The sequence below is a fragment of the Tupaia chinensis genome, unplaced genomic scaffold, assembly GCF_000334495.1.
Source record: "Tupaia chinensis unplaced genomic scaffold, TupChi_1.0 Scaffold146687_1, whole genome shotgun sequence".
Classification (NCBI taxonomy): Eukaryota; Metazoa; Chordata; class Mammalia; order Scandentia; family Tupaiidae; genus Tupaia; species Tupaia belangeri.
This window is the reverse complement of record NW_006206544.1, coordinates 2,040,222-2,063,546: the sequence shown is the minus strand read 5'-3', so window position 1 is coordinate 2,063,546 and position 23,325 is coordinate 2,040,222. Positions and strand designations below refer to the sequence as shown.

The window sequence follows — 23,325 nt, the reverse complement described above, 5'->3', positions numbered from 1 at the left end:
GAAATTCTGAATTAGCAATCATCCACAGAATAGAATACTTTTGTGAGAATCTTAAAACCCAGTGGTTGGGACTAGTAGTTAGCATAATGGCAATGTCGCTGGACTCCCATGTAGTCAACCACGGTTCACGTCCTGGACCTGGTAGCTTAAACTCACGCCGGGCGCATGTGCGTGTGTGCCCAAGATCCCGAGAGGAGAATGGAGGAGAAGGGATTGTGGCGTGGCCATCCCCCCTGGGGAATGATTTCTTGTTTTCTGTCTCTCTGTCTCTCTCTGTCTATCTGGCAAGCACAAGCACCCTATAGCAAAAACCTCTAAAAAAAAAAAAAAAAAACCTCACTCCAGATGTGTGTATGTGCACGCCCAAGATCCTGAGAGGAGAATGATAGAGAAAGGATTGTGGTATGGCCATCCCTTCTGGGGGATAATTTCTCACTTTCTGTCTCTCTACTTCTCTTTGTTTCTCCAGCGAGCACACATAGCAAAAACCTCTCTGGGGAAAACAAAACAAAAACCAGTGGTGAGGTTATAGTGTCCCTGCAGAGCACAAAAGCTGAGAAAACCCACAGTAAAAGTGGTAAGAGGAAGAATTTCTCCATATCACCTATCTCCCAGGCCGACACAGCACTATACCAAATAAGATTACCCAGGCCCTGATTTTTCCATTGGGGAAGGAAAGTTCAAGGTGGATGTCCAGCTTCCCCAGCACCTTGAGGCACTACAGGAGAGACCTACTTCCACCTCTCCTCATGGAGGAATTGTCAAGAATAGACTCCTAAAAAAGCTGAGAAGAAAGAGAAAGGGACTCATGACTGGCACACAGATCTTAGCAGTAGTCCCCACACCCTTTGCAGTTGCCTTGCCCAACAATGGCATTCATGAGTGGCCTCATCATACTGAGGAATCTTTCCTAATCAAACTTGCCTGAGTTGGGAACCCAGCCAGGACATCACTCATTCAGGAAGCATAGCTAGCAGTCTTACCCAGATTCACAGCTTCAGTGGTGGGTTCCACTTGACTGCAGACTCTGGCAGCAGGCCCCACCTGAAGACTACAAGCTGGTTGCCCAGAATCTCAGGCTAGTCAACTAGTGAACATCTTTCCCTGCCAAAACCAACTCATAAATATTGTTAAGAGATGACTACTTCCTCAAATATTCAGAAAGATACAATGATCATAAAGAATCAGAGAAATATTTCATCACCAAAGGAAACTAATGACTCTCCAGTAACTGACCCTAAAGAAATAGAGATCTACGAACTATTTGACGAAGAATACAAAATAATAATGTTAAGGAAGCCCAGTGACTATAAGAGAACACAGACAACTATATTTTATCAATGAAACAAAACTTGAACAAGAATAGAAATTTAACAAATAAATAGATGTTATCTATAAACTCTGAAATTCAGAAGCTAAATAATACAATGAATTCAAAAAACACAATGATGAACTTAAAAAGACTCAAGGAGAAGAAAGAATTAGTAAACTTGAAGATTGGCTATTTAAAATGAACTACTCAGAGTAGCAAAGAAAAGAATAAACAAGGATGAAGAAAGCCTGTGGGACTTCTGAGACAACAAGTGACAGAATATATGCATTAATGGCATTTCAGAAAAGAAAAGAAAGGCAGAAAGTTTATTTAAATAAATAATAAGCTGAAATATTCCAAAAGTTGTGAGGTAAATAGACATCCTTATTCATGATGTCCAAAATTTCCGCAATAGATTGAATATAAAGGGATCTACAGTGACCACGCCACAATCCCTTCTCCTCTATTCTCCTCCAGAGATTTTGGGCATGCGCGCGCACACACACACACACACACACACACACACACACACACCTGGCATAAGTTACAAGCCTCTAGGTCCAGATCTTGAACTGTGGTCAACTATGCAGGTGTCCAGCAATATACCCATTATGCCATCTGCTGGTCCCAGTAATTAAGTTGTCAAAAGTCAAAAAAAAAAAAAAAAGAATTTTGAAAGCAGTTGGAGAGAAATGATACATCACACAAAGGGCACTTTCATAAGACTGTTAATGGAGTCTTAGGAAAAACTCTATAGGCCCAGAATGGGATATGTACTCATTTTTTTCTAGTGAAAGAAAAAAAAAGAAAACTGCCAATCAAGAATACTATACATAGAAAAACTGTCCTTCAAAGTGGAGGACAGAAGCAGACTTTCCCAAATAGATAAAAACTGAAAAGTTCATTACCATTAGACTTGCCTTACAGGAAGTGCTGATAGAAGTTCATCAGTTAAAACAAATAATAACTAAGCAGCAACACAAAAGTATGTGAACATTCAAATCTCACTGGTATAGGTAAGTATATACACAAACACAGAATTTTGTGATACTGTAATGGTGGCACATAAATCACTTTTAGCCCTAGTTTAAAAGTTAAAAGACAAAATTATTAAAAGTAACTAGGGTTGGCCTGATGCCCTAATGGTTAAGGGAATCAAATCCCACATGGACAACCACATAACTTGAGGGCCAGTCTTGTTAACTTGAAAAATATACTGGGCATGTATGTATGTGCATGTCCAAAATCCTGACAAAATAGAAAAATGGAGGAGAAGGGATTGTGACATTACCATGTCTCTTTGGAGGTTGCTTTGTCCATTTTCTCCTCTCTCTCTCTCTCTCTCTCGCACACACACACACACACAAGCACATATGACCTCTAGTAAATTAAAAAAAATTATATATATATATATATACACACATATATACACACACATATATACACACACACAAATATATATATATATATATATACACACACACACACACACATATATAAAATCTGAGAAACATGTTCATGAATAAACAACTGAAAAGAAACTGTGCCAGCAATAACATAGGCTGTTAATGAGGAAGTAAAAATGTAGTTTTAAATGTGATTAGTGTTAGATTCATTTCTGCTTAAAAATAAACATTAACACTTACTCAAGTTTTGATGCAAGTCTCATAGTAACTGGAAAAAAATATATAGTAGATACCAAAATGGAAAAATATGAAAGAATTAAAAATATCACTGTAAAAATTATCAAGCCACATAGAAACACTGAAAGAGAGTAACAAGACAACAAAGCAGATAGAAAATACTTAACAAAATGGCAATAGTATGTCATTATCTAGAAATAATTATTATATCTGTTATGGATTTAACTCAACTGCCAAAAGACATAGGGCAGCAGATCAGATTGAAAAAGAAGACTCGAACATATGCCGTCTACAATAAATTTATTTCAAATTTAAAGACATACATTGGCTAATGTGAAGGGTTTGAAATAGTAACCAAATGGGAGAAAGAGTAGCTTTACTCATTAAGTAAAATAGACTTTAAAGGAAACAGCAGTTAGCGTAATGGCTATGTCACTGGACTCCCACATAGTCGACCGCGGTTCACGTCCCGGACCCGGTGGCTTAAAACTCACGCCAGGCACGTGTGCATGCATGCCCAAGAATCTGAGAGGAGAATGGAGGAGAAGGGATTGTGGCGTGACCATCCCCCCTGGGGGGTGATTTCTTGCTTTCTGTCTCTATGTCTCTCTCTGTCTGTCTGGCAAGTGCATGTGCCCTATAGCGAAAAACCTCTCAAAAAAATAAAATAGACTTTAAATAAAAACTGTCACTGAAGATAAAGGGGGTCATCATATAATGAAAGAAATTAAAGCAGACATAAATTAATGAAAGACATACTGTGTTCATACTCTACCCAAAGTAATGTACAGAGTCATGGCAATCCTTTAAAAATTTCAAGGACAATTTTTACAGAAATAAAAGAACCCACAATTTTAAAATTTATATGTATCTAAAACAGCAACAAATAATCAGAATTCTTTTAAGCAAGAAGAACAAAGCTAGAAACACAATACTTTATAAAATATATAATTAAAGAAACGGTAATGAAAACAGAATGGTACTGGAATAAAAACAGGCATGTAAACCAGTGCAACAGAGTAGAGAGCCTATTCTGTTAGGAAGACCCACATGGGACAGTTACCAGTTCATGTCTGACTATAGGATGCACAGATTAAGTAATTATAGTTTTAATTTAATTTTTTTTCTTGAAACAATTTATTTAGATAGCTCATATTATATACAGTTATATCAGTACAGTCAAATGATCTAAGACATTGGACCAACTCAAAAGTCCACAAACAGGTGAATAGATTGAAAATGTGCAGCACACACTCACTATGGAATACTACTCAGGCATGAAAAATAATGAGACCTTGGCATTTGATAGAAAGTGGATGAATGTCCTGTCATTAACAGGTTATATATTGCATTATTCCTTTTATATGATGCATCTAAAGTAGTCAAAGGAGTAAAAGATGGACTGAGGCAGGAGTGGGAATATTGGGTATAATATTGCAGTTTTACATGATGAGTAAATTCCAGAGCACTACTATATAAGCATAGTGCTTATAATTAACAGCAAAGTATTATGTTCTTAAATTTTTTGTAAGTATAGATCTCATGTTAAGTATTCTTATCACAAAAGAAAAGAATAAAGAAAAAGGAAAAAAAAAGAAAAAGAAGCAAAATCAAAGGACATCTTAGTCTATTTTTTGCTACTATAAGAGAATATCACAGATTGAAAAATTTTCATTTCTTTTTGTTGTTTGTCATAGGGTGAGTGCCTACACTAGAGACAGAGAGAGAGAGAAAAGGAAAGTGAGAAATCACTGCCTAGGGGGCATAGCCACACTGCAATCTCTTCTCTATTCTCCTCTCAGGATTTGTGGCATGCATGCACATTTGATCTTTGTGTTTCTCAAGCTGCAGGGCCCTGGACTCAAACTGCATAGTCAGCCAGGTAAGATCCAGTTGGCTTAACCACCATGCTACCTAGCTGGCCTGAGTAATCACATTTAAAAATTTCTTTTCCAAAAATTTGTTCATGAGAGAGCACATTTGTGTACATATGTGAGCACACAAAGAGAGAAAGAAAGAGAGTGAAAGGAAGCACTCCCTCTAAAAGATCTGGCCATACTGCAATCCTGTTTTCTATCTCCATCTCATCAGGATCCTGCTCATGTACATGTACCTTGTGATGCAAACTCCTGATGGCCACATGGGATCCAGTTGCTTCTACACAGATTTAACTGTTGTGCTATGGGGCTGGCACTGATTTTTTTTTTTTTTTCTTTTTAAGACACAGTCTCACTGTCACTATCCCCCTGTCTACAGGTACATACCACCACTCTCAGTTTTGTTGTTATTTTTGTTTTTTAAGATAGTGCTTTATTATGTTGTCCAGGACAGCCTCCGGCTCCCAGTCCTACCTTAGTCTCCCTAGTCTCTGAGATTATAGGCACATGCCAAACTGGCCTTTGATTTGGACAAGAAATCAAGCCTCAGCCTTCCAAGTGGTCTCAGCTTAGAGAGAACCACATCTTAACAGAGTGTGCCCCCACAGCTGTAATTATACGAAAAAAACTTTATTTCTCACAGTTGTGGAAGCTGGGATAGGTAATATCAAGGTGCCAGCATCTGGCAAGACCGTTCTTGCTCTGTCATCCTATAGCAGAACATAGCAGGCAGGAGAACAGAGAATGTATGTGCAGGAACAAGGAGGTTCAACCCATGTTTATAAAAAATCCAGTCCCTCATTAACAAACCTATTCCTGTGATAAGGACATTAATCCATTCAGGAAGGCTCTGCCCTCATGACTCAGTCACCTTTTAAGGGCCCTAGCTCTCGATGTTTGCATTGTAGATTAAGTGTCTAACATGTGAACTCTGGTGGGCATATTCAAATTATACCAAAGGGACACAAGAAAACTTTTGGAGGTAATGAATATGTTTATTACCTAGATTGTAGTGAGGTTAACATGTGTGTATGTATGTCCAAACTCACTAAAGTGTACACATTATGTTTCTAGTATACCAATTATGTGTCAATAAAACTGGAGGAAGAGGTTATGTATAACACTACATTCACACTATTTAATAAATAAATAAATAATGACAAAATATTGGTTTCAAGAAATAGTTTCTGAGCCATTAATAAATACAACAATAAAGAAAAGGAGGGAAAGAAGGGAAGGAAAGAAGGAAGATAGAAAGGAAAGAAAGAATGAACAAACTTTATTACTGCATTCCAGCAAAGGAATTGCTGGATCATAAGATAGTTTTATTTTCAGTTCTTTGAGGAATTGGCATACGTTTTTTGTTGTTGTTGTTGTTTATTGTATTTTTCAGGTCCTTGCCAGAGAAAGAGAGTGAGAGGAAAAGTGAGAAATCACACCCCCTCAGGGGGAGATGGTCACACCACAATCCTTTCTCCTCTATTCTCTTCCAGGGATTTTGGGCATGCATATACATACCAGCATGATTTTCAAGCCACCAAATCTGGGAATCAAACCATAGTCGGTCAGTTGGCCATGTGAGAGTCCAGTACCATAACTACTATGCACCCTGCTGGGCCTGACATATTGGTTTTAATCATGACTGTACTAATTTATATTCCCACAAGGATACTCTAGTGCAGAAGTAAGAGCTGATTCCAGTAGGAAATAAAGAAACTGGGAAGACCAATAAAAAATAAGCCCAATAAGAGAAAATAGTGATGATGAAAATGGAAACAGAAATTATTTTAGATTTGCTGGTGAAATGAAAATGGAAAATGAGGGAGAAGAGATATCAAAAATACAGCGTTATAAGTAAATGGAGAAAACTGGGACAGGAATAGCTTTTCCGTTGAAAGGGGAGGAATTTTTGCATGCTACTACCTTAAGTTGCTAAAGAGCTGGTTGTTATGGGTAGAAGTAAAGTTTAAGTGGAGAAAAATCACACAGAATTGAGTTAATATTTAATTTTCTAGTCTTAGTCTATGTGCAGGTTATAAGTATATTACTAAGAGGAATGTAATTATGGTTTTTTAAGAAGTGAATAAAATAGGATCATTATTTTGTAGAAACTTTTCTGTAGTCTCTTTTTTTCCCCTAAAATTTTCATTGCAAATAGTAAGTTCTCAAAATGGAGAAATGATATCTGATTTTATGTTATAATTGTAATCACTGGACCTAGGCCTTTTCATCATGGAAGCAGCTAATCCAAATTAATTTCTACTTTGCAAGTTTTTTTTTTTTTCTTTTTCTCAATAGATATTTCTTCAAAGGGCAAAGTAACTGAGCTGGAGTTAATTAATGCATTAATCCACTCTATGAATTAATCTAGCCATAAGTAGCTACACATTATTTAGTCTTTGCCTTAACATAATCTGAGAATGGATGTTTCCAGAGCAGTTGTACCCAAGGATAGGTTTTACTGTGGCCATATCACAGTAAAATATAAATAAAATGAGGAAGTGAAAAAGCTGTTTGATGATTTAAAATTGGTTGGGACATAGTGGTAGTGATTTTCTCTTTTCTTCAATCAAATATAATACTACCAAGTCTGTTTTTACTAGTGCTTCTCTCTCTCTCTCTCTGTCTCTGTCTCTGTCTCTCTGTCTTTATTTCACTCTAGTAAAGCAGATTAGGGGAAAATTCAATTGGGGGAAATAATATGACTTGCTTTTCCCCAACAACATAGCTGTTATGTGTGCAAATGTTTCTGTTGTAATTCTGTGACCCGACCAGGAATAACAGAAGGAACCAGCGGCAAAGATTAATAACGTATAATAAAATGATAGGTCAATATAGTTTAAGGTTGTATTTATTTTTATTACCATTCTTAAAGGTACTATGAATGATTATCCCAATAATATTTGAATGGTACATATGTTTATTCTTGATAAGATTTTTTTCAGTGTCTGTGCATGTGCTATGTGTAGGTATGCTCAGTCAAACCATCATAAATAACTTAGATTAGTTTCCTATTTTGAGGACATTAATATGTCAGAAACCATCATGTAAGATGAGGGCCACCTGATAAAATACAGAAAGTACAAGTTTTGAATTCAAGTCTTTTTTTACCACTTGTTAGCTGTCTACGTTTGGACTAACTTTACTTTCTTTGAGCCTCACTTTCCTTAACACCTATCTTTAAGTATTAAAGATGTCTTCAGGTGTTAAGGAAGAGGAAAGTGAGGCTCAAAGAAAGTAATTAATAGAGAAGAGCCAGCCCATGACATGGTGGTTAAGGTGGCTGGATCCCACATGGCCTACTAAGGGGTTTCAGACCTGGACCTTGCGGCTGAAAAAACATGCTCTGTGTGTGTGCGTGTGTGTTCAAAATCCCAAAAAGAGAAAGAGAGAAGGGATTGTGGTGTGACTACTCCCCATGGGGAGGTACTTGGTACCTTCCTTCTCTTTCTCTCTGGTGGGTTCAGGTGCCCTTTAGCAAATTAAAAAGAAAAAAGAAAAAAAGAAAGAAAGATTAACACCTAGCACTGGGTCTGACATGTATTCCTTGTAAATAGACATTTTTAAAAAAGTATTATTATTATTAATTTATTTATTTATGGTGAATACAGTGCCCCACTTTTAAAGTAGACCTTGACATTGGAACGAAGTGTTGATGCTTGTCAAGCTGATGCTTCATAAACAGACAAGGATCCTATACTAGCACCTTTTAGAGTATCTGCCCAATTAAACATTAGTTTCCTCGAATAGACCCTCAGTTGCCACTTAGGTGAATAAGGTAAACATTTACAGAGTCTTGGCCAAACGAATCTCTCACTTTAGAGTTAGGAACAGCATTCATGTGTCTAGAGGAGTAATCTTCAGCCTTTAGTAAATAGTGTAATCCCTTCTAAAGAGTTTTAAAAATACTAATGTTTAATCCCACGCTGAAGGATTCTGATGGAATGAGAGGCTATCTGGCCTGGACATCAGAATTTTTAAAGCTCCCCACATGTTTCTAATATGTAGAGCTAAAAATAGCTAGGTTAGACGTATAAAATAACAGTATCTGGCTAAAGAAGTAGAGGAAGCTGGACCAGCAGTTAGCGTAATGGCTATGTCGCTGGACTCCCACGTAGTTGACCGTGGTTTGCATCCTGGACCTGGTGTCTTAAACTCACGCCGGGCGCGTGCATGCCCAAGATCTTGAGAGGAGAATGGAGAAGGGTTTGCGGCATGGCCATCCCCCCTGGGGGGTGATTTCTCGCTTTCTGTCTCTGTCTCTTTCTGGCGAGCGCACACGCCCTATAGCCAAAACTTTTTTTTTTGGAGAGGTTTTTTGTTTTTTTTTTCCCACTATAAGGCACATGCGCTCGCCAGACAGAGAGAGACAGAGAGACAGAAAGCGAGAAATCACCCCCAGGGGGGATGGCCACGCCGCAATCCCTTCTCCTCCATTCTCCTCTCGGGATCTTGGGCACGCATGCACACGTGCCCAGCGTGAGTTTTAAGCCACCGGGTCCGGGACGCGAACCGCGGTCGACTATGTGGGAGTCCAGCGACATTGCCATTATGCTAACTGCTGGTCCCTATAGCCAAAACTTCTAAAAAAAAATAAATAAATAAAAAGAAGAAGTAGAGGAAGCCAGTTGACCAAGAGGAAAGAATAAAGTAAATATATGAAGCGGAGGGGAGAGAGAGACTAATCTTAACAGCTTTCTTGGAGACTTTCCAGGACTTCCTGAAGGCCCAACTGCATTTCTGCTCACATTTCCTGAGATACTACAATACCCTCATTATAACTTTTGAGGCTAGTTTCTATTACTTGGCCCCAAAGAAGACCATTTGAAGATAGAAGTGAAAGTACTAAAAATGATAGAAAAAGAATTGAATGGTAATTTGTTTTTGGCAGGACCCGGGAAAAATTGTGATGCTGGTGAATCGTTATGTAAGTTAATACGAATGAACTACAGAATGTATGTACATGGTAGCTTAATTCCCCAGAGCAGTTACTTACCATTCCCACTAGATGGCTCTTTAGAGAGTCTTTGCTAAATGCAATGATCTTCCCAGAAGTATGGTGAATGTGACTACCTTAGAATCTTAGAGTATATGGACTAAGGGGCTACTGAGAGTCTATTCAAGTAAACTACTGTTTAATTGGGCAGATACTCTAAAAAGTGCTAGTATAGGATCCTTGCCTGTTTATGAAATATCACCTTGGCAAGCATCAATATGGACTTTTACATATTTAGAATAAAGTTAACCATTATTTCATTTAAGCTGAGTCTCGCCTTACTGAGAACTGATGTATACAAGAGTTAGTACCTAAGTTCACTAGTCTAATAAATTCAATTACTATTTCAAGTATACTTCTGCTTGGTCTAATACTAGATACTGAAATTAACTTAAGCAGAAAACACATATGTGTAAACAAACAAGAACAAAGTAAGATAACGGAGCCTTTTTGTTTAGAAAGAGCCTGGGAAACTTCCTAGTAGAGATGACAACAGGGCCAATTCTTGAAGGTTTAAGTTGGAATTTTTAAAGCATTAAAACTAAGCAGCAAAGAACATGTCAGGTCAAATAAATGAAATAATCTTACAAGTAAAATAAATTCTGGGACCAGCAGGCAGTGTAATGGCTATGTCGCTGAACTCTCTTGTAGTTGACTACAGTTTGAGTCCTGGACCCAGTGACTTAAACTCATGCCAGGCGTGTGTGCATGCAGGCCCAGGATCCCAAGGGGAAAATGGAGGAAAAGGGATCACAGCATGGCCATCCCCCTCCTGGGGGATGATTTCTCGCTTCCTGTCTCTCTGTCTCTCTCTGTCTTTTTGGCGAGCTCATTCACTCTATAGCAAAAACCTCTCCAAAATAATGATAATAATCAAATAAATTCATAGATGCATTACTAATATTGTCGAACCAGTTCTATAAACTGAAGTATAAAATATTGTGAGGCAGTGGTAGGAGATTAGATTAGAAAAGGTGGGGAGGGGGAAGCCCAGATCACAGGAAATTATATAGTACTAAGGGAGTTTATGCTGTATTATTTAGGTACTGAATAACTTTGCAGGAATTCTCAGATGGAAAATAAGTAAGAAAAATAACTATAACGCATATAAATTTGGGGACCTCTCACAAAGCTGACCCACACAGGAAGGTTCCTGGTTCATATCTGAAGACTTCCCTGAGTTTGCCGAACACATGCATGACCATAATCTAGAGCCGGCTGAATGTTGGTGTGAATTTCTATCTCTGTCTCTCTTATCTCTGTCACTCATGGAAAAAGATAAAGAAACTTTGAAAAGGTTATCTTTTGACATATCTCTCATTTTCAATGTCTTTTAAGACTTTGGAAAAAGCTTCTATGGAAGATACATTGCTTTTTACCTTTGTAATCTGGACATGTAGTTCTTCCTTAATCTTCTTTACCGTTCTCATCTCATTTCTTTATGACTTCATCTCCTTTTACTTTAGCTGTTTTCTCGTGCTATTTATGTTAACTATATTTAGTCATAGTGATGTCCCAATTATCCATGGAGATTCCAAGAGCTCAAGAAAAAATGGAATTAAAATATGAGTTTTTTAAGGTATGATAAAAATTTTTTAAACTAAAGGTCATCTAAAACCTTGATTCTGAGAGAAAATTCTGGTTAACATGTTGATGTTTACTCTTTGTGATAGATAGATAAACACAGATATATAGCAAAATAGATATAATAAATATATATACTAACATGTGTATATTTACTGAACACTTTGGATTTACATATAATGTTAACCCAATAGTTTTTAACTTAGTACATGATAAACACTTTTTGAAATCCATAGGTTCTTATTTTCTTAAATTTTCTGCCACTAGCATAACCTAACTTTCTTTTTTCTTTTCCTTTTTTTTCTTTTTTTCTTTTTAGTTTTGCTATAGGGCAAATGCACTTACCAGAGAGATACAGAGAGATAGAGAGAGGTGAAAAGTGAGAAGTCACCCCTTCATGGGGATGACCATACTGCAACCCTTCTTTTCCATTATCCTTTCAGGATTTGAGGCACACACCCACATGCACCCAGCATGTTTTTCAAGCTGCTGGGTGCAGGACTCAGACCCCTGAGTCAGTCTCAAGGGATTTTTGCCTTAACATCCATATCATCAGCTGGCCCCAGCATAACCTGCCTTTCTACAGTAGAACCATTATGAAACTAATCTTCAGTGTTTAAAATCGAGATTGTTTTCTTATATCTATTTTTATTTTACTAATACCATTGAATGACTAGAAAAGTAGTATTGTCTAAAATTGAAAATCTGGATAACATTCTTTAGAAGGGAACACAATAAAAAGCATTTTAAAGTAGTTGACTTTGAGGTGAAGGGAAAGCAGCCACATTTGAAGGTCTTGCAGTCTTTCAGAAATATGAGTTTAGAGGTTACAGTTGGGATTTGGGAAAAAGTAACCTTATGTTAAGAGCGAAGATTTCAGATGCTTAAATTTTCTGATCATGAGTGCAGGATTTTAAAGTTTAAAAAACAAGATGTATATTAGGCCATGGGTATATTATGTGGTTTAACAGACTGGGCTGCTGTAGCACCACACTGTGGCAAAAAGCCACAAAGACAAAACCAAAAATAATCCAGTGTGTGCACAGTATAAAAAAAGACTGCCTATCACCAATGAGATTATAGGTTATATAATTCACACATACATATCAGTAGCATTTTTGTGAATTAAAAAATATTTTTAAAAGAAGCTGTACTTCTCATTTGAAGGAGTTTTAGGTGTGCATTTTTTTTTTATTTGCTTTAGTATCTTTCCTTTTTGGTTTCATTCTGAAGCTGAAAGAAACAATTGCAAAATGTGCCAAATAATTTACTTTGTAAGTATTAAGGCAGCACCCTGCTTAAAAAATTCAGAGCAATACTTTATTTATTTAAAACTACATAAATTAAGCAATGCAAGTTGAACTACACATATGTATCTGCTTCTTTTGGGCAGTTGCCCAGTGCTGTATATAACTACAATTATGAACAAACTGAAATTCATCTGTAAGATTTCAGGCATGAGACATTCAGTATGCAGCCATAAAAAGAGAAGAGATCCTGTAGTGTCATTTACTTCACCTCATAATATAGATAGGACCACATGTATTTTTGCTATTGGCATCAGACACAAGGCTGCCAAGTGCAAGTGTTTCTCAGACTCTCAGATAGGGAAAGTGTTTCTAAATTTTTCACAGGACTAACTAACCCTGACTGTTGGGAAATTCTTTCTTTGTCTAATCTAAAACTTGCTTGTTCGATTTTAATTATGATTATACAAGCTAAGAAATATCATCAGGGGTGACTTTCTTCCATATTCATCCCTGTACATCCCCATGTGTGCACACATACAAACACATACAGGCACATCTCAACTTACCCCTGCTTCCTTGTGTCACACAGTATAATTTTTGTCTTTCTAATAATCCTTTTAATAATATTGCAATCCTATGTGAGGACAGGAGAAACTGTGTTCACAAACACACTAACCAATATTCAAAAATATGCCTTGAAGCTTGGAACATCCTTGGCAGAAGGTCCCTGCCATAACCCAAGCCCTGATGTCATCCAGCATCTCTTTGTAGGGACCAGAGACACATTAGTCTTTCAATGGACAAGTTTGATGCCATTTTACATATTAAGTGAACTTTACTTTGCATTATAAATGGTGGAGGGCCAGAAATAATTTCTATGCAAGTCATGGCAATCTTTATCTACACAAGACACACTCCTGTAAAATTAAAGTTCTGCTCAAATAACTTTTCCTTTGAGTGATGATTCACAAGAGAAAAGAGTTCTACTTTTGAATTAACTAGCCCTGCCCATTCAATAACCACTTTGACTGAGAACATTCATCCTTTTCATATTTCCCAGTATTGTTTGACTTTCACAGATAAACAGAAAAAGGAGAAGGATTGGTAAAAAGAGAAAGAGTGAGAGAAAGGAAAATAAGAGAGAGAGAGGGAAGCACTTTACAGATGAAAGGCCTGATGAGATCTTTAATAACATACCCAGTCAGAAAAGGAGACAATATTTAGCAAGCACCTACTATGCTTCAGGGTGCCATGTATGGAAGTGTTTTCATTAAATCATTCCAATATTCTGGCACTGTAGCATTTTTACAGTGATCATTGAACAGAGGTAAATTTAGTTTTGCATGTCTTTTGAAGATTTTGACATAAACTGTTTGGTATCTTGTTCGTTTCTGAAGAAAACAAACTCCCCTAATGCACATTAGTACATTGCCCACTTTCCAAATTAGATGTCTCCCTGTGGCTTATGGTTTGCTGCATTTCCAATATCCCTATGAGGTAGGAAATTAGGCAACCAGCATTCCCGCTGCTAAACTGAGAACTATAGAAGAGAAAAGATAAGGACAGGTTAGGTAGCTTCCCTAAAATCATATCAACAGTGCTGAGATTACTGGAAATTGAATGTGGGCCTCCTGACTTGCTGTTGCCCATATCTCTGAGCACTAAAGACATTTTTATAAATTAAGTACAAAGAGGTTGGGTTAATGAGACCAGGGAACTAAGTCATAAAATTATTCCCTTTTGTGCTTGAATCTCAGTATGTTTTAAATAGATGTGCTTATTTGTTTATTTAATTGATTTTATTTCTCTTAATACTTGCCACATTGCCTTTTAAATTAGAAAAAGGGTGATGATTTGGTTCACTGCTGTTTTTTTGGTTTTGTTTTTTTGCCAGTTTCCATCATGACACACAGACCAATGTAATCTATGTTAATTCAAATGCTGTATTGAAGTGATTTTTATAAAAGATTGTATGGACAGTTCAGATGTGATACAAGAACAATTATTGGATGTTTGCGTTTTTGCAGTCAGAATATGGAGCTTCAGTTCCTGCCAAGCCTGAACTACCCCTCTTTTACACTCCTATTGATCTGGTGGACATTAGTGTGGAAATGGCTGGATTGAAGTTTATAAATCCTTTTGGTCTTGCTAGTGCAACTCCAGCTACCAGCACATCAATGATTCGAAGAGCTTTTGAAGCTGGATGGGGTTTTGCCCTAACCAAAACTTTCTCTCTTGATAAGGTAAGAAAACCTTTCTGATGTTATGTTTAAATGTCTCTCATGTATGTTAATTAAGGCATAAATATTACAATGTAAAGTTTTTCTTTAACCAAGAAATAATAGTTATTAAACTAGTTGTCAACGCACATTAGTATTTAATTCCACTTCTTCTATCCCAAGAAAGAAGGAGGGGTGTATATATTTCTTATTTTGTATTGTCCAGGGAAAATAATACAAATATTATAAAAGTAACCATTTTATTTAATAATCACAAACTCATTAATTCTTATTTTACCATTATTAATTGCTTTGTGATTTCTGGATGTATACGAACAAGAGCTTATCCTTCAAGTCAAAGTTATGGAGACAGTGACTCTGGTTTGCACAAAATCCTCAGATCCAATGCATGTCAAAAAGAATCAGTGTAATTCACCGAAAATGGTAATAAGAGTCATTATAAATTTTTGAATACAGAAACCTTCCTTCAAAAGTACCTACCCCATTTCATTTGGCATTATTACTTTGTATAGACTCCAGAAGTGGACATGCTTTGTATAGACTCCAGAAGTGGACATACTTAGGAAGCCATAAACTATTATACATATTGAAATCGAGATTGATTCCTTAGAATACACAAAGCATACACATGCATGTTTTCAAAGTAGAATGTTTTATGCAATCAAAAGTAACATCTTTATATGATTTTGAATTAGAGACAAACAGCAGAATTTAAGATTTCTTGCACCATTTATTGATAAAATTATAAATGTTAAATCTCTCAATGTATTTAGTACTAACTGGTAGTTAGTAATAATTAATGTATAAGAATGTGTGAATCTGGTGACTAAGAGAAAAGTATCGTTATTTAAATCAGCTTTATCCTTAGGCAAAAGAAAATAATAGAGAATAAACATGCCCCATTAAGCACATTCTCTCCTTTTTTTCTCCTCTTACTAGGATCAATAGCTGCATTATTATGGCTAAAATATTACAACTGGATTGTCTTATCTTGACAGCATTACAAGATGTTATGTGTAAATGGGGTCAAAATATTCTAAAATATCTTCAAAATTTAGGAAAAACCAGTGTGGGGAAAAACTTTCTTAAATATATTTAAATAACTAAAGAAAGTTTCTTTTAAAAAAAATTAGTTGGCTGAATATTTAGAAATATTTTTGTTAGGTAAAAATAAATAGAACATACTGACTTTAGCTTTATAGTACCACGAATCAATTGTTTACAGCTTCTTAGAATATCAATAATGTATTTGTCTATGTTTCAATTCATCCTTTAAAGATTACTGAGAAGCTTTAATCAAATGTTTCATCTGTTTGGGGGAACTGAGTCACTAATACAATTTAATGACTTCATGAGGTGTGCTATTTATTGTAAATACACACACACACATATGCACATACACACAGAGAAATAGGCTGTTAATGGGGTACAAGGAAAAATTATAGCACAAAATAGGTGTTTGCTTTGAATTTGCTATTTTCTTTATTTGCAAAAATTGAATTTGATTAATCAGCGGCATCGGTCTTTACTCTGTTGGTGACATGCATTGATTTGTGATACTGTGTCTTTCCGTAGCATGAGAGCATTTCCCTTTATTAGGATCACCAGCAAAAATAAATGTGGAAGCTAACTCCTTTTAAACCTACAGTTTGAATTTAATCTATCAATTTAGAAGTGTGTGATTCTGATTCAAAAGAGGAGTACTAAACAAATGCAAATTTAATTTGGCACATGAAAAATAATAATGGAGGTCTTTTAGGAAGCCCTGTTTTACTTACTTTGATGGTGAGGTCAAGAAAATATTGTGCAAAGACTATTTTAAACATATTTGTGTAGATCATAATGACAGAAATAATGATGCCAACTTGGACTTACATAATAACATTTAAGCATAAAAGACTATTTCTCATGCATGATTTTGAAGAGTAGTCAGTTTGCCTAATAGACATTGCCTTTTAAATTTTCTTACATTATTGCTAATTAGTGATTAAACCTCTTGGAAATATATAATTGCCTCTTATAAGCTTCTATGCTTTCTTATTGTAAAGTGTTGTGGTATACAACTCAGTTGTATGAACACATGTTTTTCCCACAGCCTTTTAGTTAAGAAGTTTATTAAAATATTGTATGTACTATACATTTGGATGGAATTATAGTGTACCAATTTAAATTAGCCTTATTATAATTTATTATGCCAATTCAAGGATCTATTTATTTAAAATGTATTAAAATTCAGAAACTTGACATTTGAAATTTGGATGCTCTTAATTTGACAGAGGTTATTCTATAGAGTTTTGTTATCATATGAAATATTAATATTTCACAATACAGTTTTGATGAAGTACAATTTGCCGAGCCTGCATATGATAAAGAAATTAAATGCTTACCAAGGGAGTTCAGTAAAAATTAGAGCCCTGCCTGAACATCTGCTGGAAATTTTATTATCCTGTCCTACTGACAGTGTAGCTCCCTCGTTGTTCTTCTAGATTGACAGCTGAATATTGCACTGATTTCTGCAGCAAATATGTTTAGGTGAACTTTGTTTCCCTTTTATTATTTTTTTTGGGAGTTCAGAACATGCTTTTGATTTTCATCCTATATTTTTTTTATACTCTTGACATTTGTAGATGCCAGATTGAGGTCTAATACGCTGTAGCAACGATAGACCATTGACTTACAGTGAAATGCCAGTTGATATCTCAGTAAACAGAAATATTATTATTCTTTACTGTGCAGTCTGTATAAAAGCTGTATATGCTTTCTTTAGTGAGGCAAATGATCAGATTTTTAATGTCAAATATGAAAAGATCTGTTTGTGTGTATGTTAAATAACATCAAAGATAGCTTTTACTAACTATATTTTTCCTCCCTAAATCAGTCTTTCCAAGAATATCTCAAATAACTAGATTGCTTTTCTTGAGATTCTAATTATGTGCTAAAAAAGATGATAAAAGAAAATAATAAAATATGATTAAAAATATTTTTCTATCTAAGTATACATTGGATTCAAGTTTAAAGAGGCAAGAGAGAAATCAACAAGTCAGATAAGGATAAATTATCATGACAAAACAGAGAAGTGCTCTGTTTAACTGGGAATGGTAGAACTGGTTTGTACTTTCACATAAAATAACCCTTTGACCTATGGTCATGTTATAGTGATGGGAAATAAAAAATTTTATTTTCATTAATCATCTCCATAAATATTGTCCTCTGTGATATCTACATGTTATATACTATGAATATAAAGTACAAATTTTATATATCTTTATCACCATACAGATAAACTAAGAAGTGTTTATTACTATTCTAAATCAAATTCAAATTTAAACAACAGTTCATTTATAAGCTATATGTATACAGTAAAGTTGTGATTGATTCCTACTATAAAATTTTCTTGAATGAATATATTCTGTTTGAATATTTTTTAGATGATTAGGTAAACAGGTTAACATGTAATAGGTATTTATCTACATAAAATACCAGAAAATGGGGACTTGCTTCTGGCATGGTGGTTAAGGCAGCTGAATCCCATATGGCTAACTACCTGGTTCAAGTCTTAGAACGAGCAGCTTTATGAACACACTGGGCACATGTGCATGATTGCTCAAAATCCCAAAAGGAGAAGTGAAGGAGAAGGGATTGCAGTATGACCCGCCACCATGGGGGAAGGAGCTCTCTCTCTCCCTCCCTCTATCTCCTCTGGTGAGCACATGCGCCCTCTAGCAATTTTTTTAAAAAAACATTGAAAAATATGTAAAATGTTCATTCTTTATTTGGAACCCAAGTGCTTGTTGTAGCTCTTTCTGTAAAATACAACCTTTTATCACATAGCATAATACTTAGTGTATAGGAAGGGCTTTATAAATGTTTCATAAATATTTGTTAAATAAACAAATAAACAAATTAACAAATTAATAGATAAAAGTTTTTGCAATGTCCCACTGAGTTTCTTTTCTTCCCCAGCAATATGAACAGATAGTTTAAACGTAAAACAATTGACTGTTCTGAGTATTGATCTCAATCAAAGGAGAAAAAGCCAGTTTAAAATTTCTTGTATCCTGTGTTGCTTTATATAGTGCATCTATGCATGTCTAAAAATGAAAATGTCAGTGGGATTTCTAAATGCATAGATAGTGTTCTAAGACTTAGATTGTTACATTAGCGTTTAAAATGCAGAGGATTTTTGGAGAAAAGAAAATAAATGTCACACAATATTAGGAAGAGACATAGAAATCGCCGAACCCAACCACCTAAACTTGTGTGTCAGTAGTCCCAGTAGGAGAAATGTAACTTGTTCTTGAAGGTTTTTATGTACAAGGCATGAGATCTTTAAGGCAATGCAACCTGTTATAACTATGGAAATATCTATTCTAGAAACTGGTTTCTTTTATTGACCCTAAGTTCACTTTCTCATAATATCCATCTATGTTTTGTGTATAGTTCTGCCTTTAGAGACATCTTGGAGTGAAGTATTATAATTTATTAGTTTAAATTAATCGTTGATTTAAAAATGCAGTGTTTTTTCCACCGAGTAAATAAATACCCTAGAGAAAGATGCTGGATTCCCACACAGCTGACCATGATTTGAGTCCTAGGCTTGGTGGCTTGAAAATCACGACAGGTACATGTATATGCATGACCAAAATCCCAAGAGGATAATGAAAAAGAGAAGGGATCGTGGTGTAGCTGTCCCCCTTGGGGGGCGATTTCTCACTTTTCTCTTTTTGTCTCTGTCCCTGTCTCTCTCGGTGAGCACATGTACCTTATAGCAAGAATTATTTTAAAACAATAAATTAAAAAAGAGAAAGGGTAACAAGTATGGAGGGGCTATGTAAAATAGAGAAAACTTTAGTGTCCATCCAAAGCTGCTTCTAAATCACTCTCCTGAATATGGTTTTTAATGTATAGGCAGTTGTCATTATAGTAATTTTTTCCATTCCATGAAAAGCCATTTATTAGGTATTTAGAATGTATAGACTAATGTTTTTTATAAATTATCTCACTTAATCTTCATAATAGTCCTATAAGATAGATAGTACTTTTTTTTTTTCCAGATAAAGTAATAGTATGAAAACGTTACATGAATTCCCCAGGTCCTAAAAACAATTATCTATTACTCACAATCATGTAGTTTGACAATTTGGGCTGCATTCATATAAGCAACTCCTCTACTTCACATGCTATCTCCTGGGTGCATTCAAGCATACACAGTCAGTTGGTGGGATTCCTGGGGACTGGTAAGATATCCTCACTAAGGTATCTAGAACCTCGACTGGGATAGCTTTAATTGCTAGGATGACTGAGCCCTTCTTCATGTCTCTTCATAATCTGTCTTGCCTTATGGCACCTCATCATCATGGAGGCTAGTTTGGGCTTGTTCATAAGGTAGCAGTGTCCTAGGACGACAAGAATAAACATTGAAAGACATCTTGAGATGAAAATTCAAAAGTCACACGTCATCACTTCCATCATATTCTCTTGGTCAAAGCAAGTCACAAGGTCAGTTTAGATTCCAAAAGTAGGTACATACTATCCACTTGTTGATTAAGAACTACCAAACAGCATGAAGAGACATTCATACAGTACAGAAGCATTACTGCAGCCATCTTTGCAAACAGTCCTAACTGCCCTCTCTTGTCACAGTAATTTGTATCCCTCCCATATGCAAAATCCATTCAACCAAAATGTTTTTTGTTTGTTTGTTTTTAAGAGGTTTTTACTTTAGGGCACATGTGCTCACAAGGGATGGAGAAGGTGGTATCAGATGAAACATGAGAGGGAAAGTGAGAAATCACCCTCCAGGGGTGATTACCAAGCTACAGTCCCTTCTTCGTTTTCCTCTTGGTATCTTGGGCACTCATGCCCACATGCCGAGCATGATTTTCAGGCCACCCACTCCAGGACTCAAGCCGCAGTCAATCATGTGGGAGTCCAGTGACATAACCACTACACCACCTGCTATTCCCCAAAATGTCTTTTTTTAAAATACCCTAAATGGTATTAATTATGGCATTAGGCACAACATACTTAAACAAATTCAAATGCCTGTGGGTTTACTTGGATTTTGTTTGTTTTTATCCAAGATTCTGTGAAATAGACAAGCTATCTGTTCTGCAAACACCCAACATAAAATACTACACTCAAGAGAACACATTAGATAGTCCCTTCAGAAACAGGAAAAATGGAAGGTACATAGCAATCTCTTATCCATAGTAATTTTCAAATTTAATTTGGCATTTGTTTTTAGGGCCCCTTATTCCAGTATTTGGGATGTTCCTTGATTAGAGTTCAGTTTGCTCCCCAGGAATGGTTCCCTAATCCATTGTTTCTATTTGAGTTGCTAATTGACATCCCAAGTTTTTTGATTGTTTGTTTCATACATGACCAATGTTGAGCCATGTTGGCATCTGAGTAGCTTTCTGATTATTGCTGTGTCCGTAGAAAGTTGAGACCTACTATTCCTCTGTTTCTGTGCCTTTTCCCTTTTAGTCCTAACTCATGGTGATAGCATCATAAAATTCACCAAATGTATTTTTTAAATCTATGAAGGGGTGACTCCATGAGTCATAGCTATAGCAAAAAATTGTTGACACAGTTTTTTTTTTTTTTCCATTTTAGATATGTCTTGGTGTTATGACACAATGTCCTTATGATTCTTGGAATCCCTATTGCCTGAGATAGTCTATTAGAACCTACCTTGACTCTTTTTAAAGCTTTAACTGACAACCTTACTCCAACACTTTTGAAATGATTTTTTCCTCTAAAGTTATTTCTTACTTTAAGAATCTTTTTCGATCTAAGAGAGAGACTAAGTATATAGAATAGTTTTATATTATAACCCAGAGAGTCTTGAGCTCTTTCAATTTGCTCTAAGTTTTGCTTAGCAAATTAAATATATCCTTCTTTAGCTATTTTCTGTTTTATAGTACCTTATTATACATGGGTAGAAACATTGAAATGACACCTTCACCATTCTGTCTAGAAATTTCCTTAGTCAGATCCACAAATTCATTATGTACATTTTCTATCTTCCAAACTATCACCAGCGACATCCTTGCCAATTGTTCTGTCACTATATAATACAGGCCGCTCTTTTCTCAGCCTCCAAAAACAATTTTCACACTGCATTTTAAGCCTCTACTAGCAGTTTGTTCACCATTCTTCCAGTCTTTACTAACAGCCTACTCGTAGTTTTTCAAGCCTCTGCCCGCCTCAAAATCCCAAAGCCAATGCCATGTTTTAAATTTTGTTATGCTAGCAAACATAACTGATTTCCATGTCATTTATCCATTGCTGCAGATCAAACCTCCACACAATTTAGTGGTTTAAAACAGCAAGAAGTTATCTGCTCTTGTTCTGCAGTTGGCGGTCTAGTCAGAACTCAGCTGAGTTGGCTTGCCTTTACTCCACGTGGTGTTAGTTGTTCTTACTCATGCATTTGCAGACAGTTGACAGACTGCTTGGTGACTGGTTAGTAGCTGATACTTGATGACTCCTCCATTTATATGCCTAGGTCCTCAGCTGGCATGACTAGGCTTGAATTTCAATATGGTCTTACCTTCAACCAGACTACTCTGGGTTAATTCGCAAGGTGGCAGTGTCCCAAAAAGGCAAGAGGAGAAATTGCAAGGCCTCTTGAGGATGAGGCCCAGAAGTTACACAATTTAATTTTTGTTATATTCTATTGGTTAGATCAAGTCATAAGGCCAGATCAAGCTGAAAGAGCATGAAAATGACTCCTCCCATCAAAAGGCTTGAATCTATCAAGATTTAAACCAAGGTCTATTTAACACAAATATTAGCTCTTTCATAATGTATCTTCTCTGGACCTTATTACTTTATGTCCAAAATGAAAGCAATTTGACTGCACCAGTGTGCTGCCAAGACCCAGAGTACAGCTGAGCAGGTGCATTGAGGGCTTTTTACCAACTGCTTCAGACAGAGTAGCACCAAGGCTTGTATTTGTATCTGTATTCTATTGAGAAATATAAAACAAAATATATCTCTCAGTGATAGAAAGAAAGAGAGAGAGAATGACAGACAGACAGATATAATAACATCTTCACTTAAAAACCTTCTATGAGGACCAGCAGATGGCATAATGGTTACATTGCTGGACGCCCACATACTGGACTGTGGTTTGAGTCTAAGACCCAGTGGCTTAAAACTCACACAGAGGGACCAGCAGATGGCAAAAGGGTTACATCGCTGGAGTCCCACGGGAGTTCTGGGGACTCTGCGGTTCGAATCCCAGACCCAGTGACTTGAAACTATGGTGGGTGTATGTGTGAACATACCCAAAATACTGAAAGGAGAAGGAAGGAGAAGGGATTGTGGCATGACCAGCCCCTTCAGGGACTCTCTCTGTCTCTCTAGAGAACACATGAACCCTATAGCAAAAATTCTCTCTCTGGAGGAAAAAA

At 36.1% G+C, this 23,325-nt stretch overlaps 1 protein-coding gene across 1 annotated transcript in view; it reads left to right on the top strand.

Moving 5' to 3' along the window:
- Positions 1-23,325, top strand: part of DPYD (dihydropyrimidine dehydrogenase) — a 994,283-nt gene that overhangs the window by 515,227 nt on the left and 455,731 nt on the right. Inside the window, exon 13 of the mRNA XM_006169013.2 lies at positions 14,690-14,905. Within this exon, the coding sequence (XP_006169075.1) occupies positions 14,690-14,905 (216 nt within the window). The remainder of the gene's footprint in view (positions 1-14,689; positions 14,906-23,325) is intronic.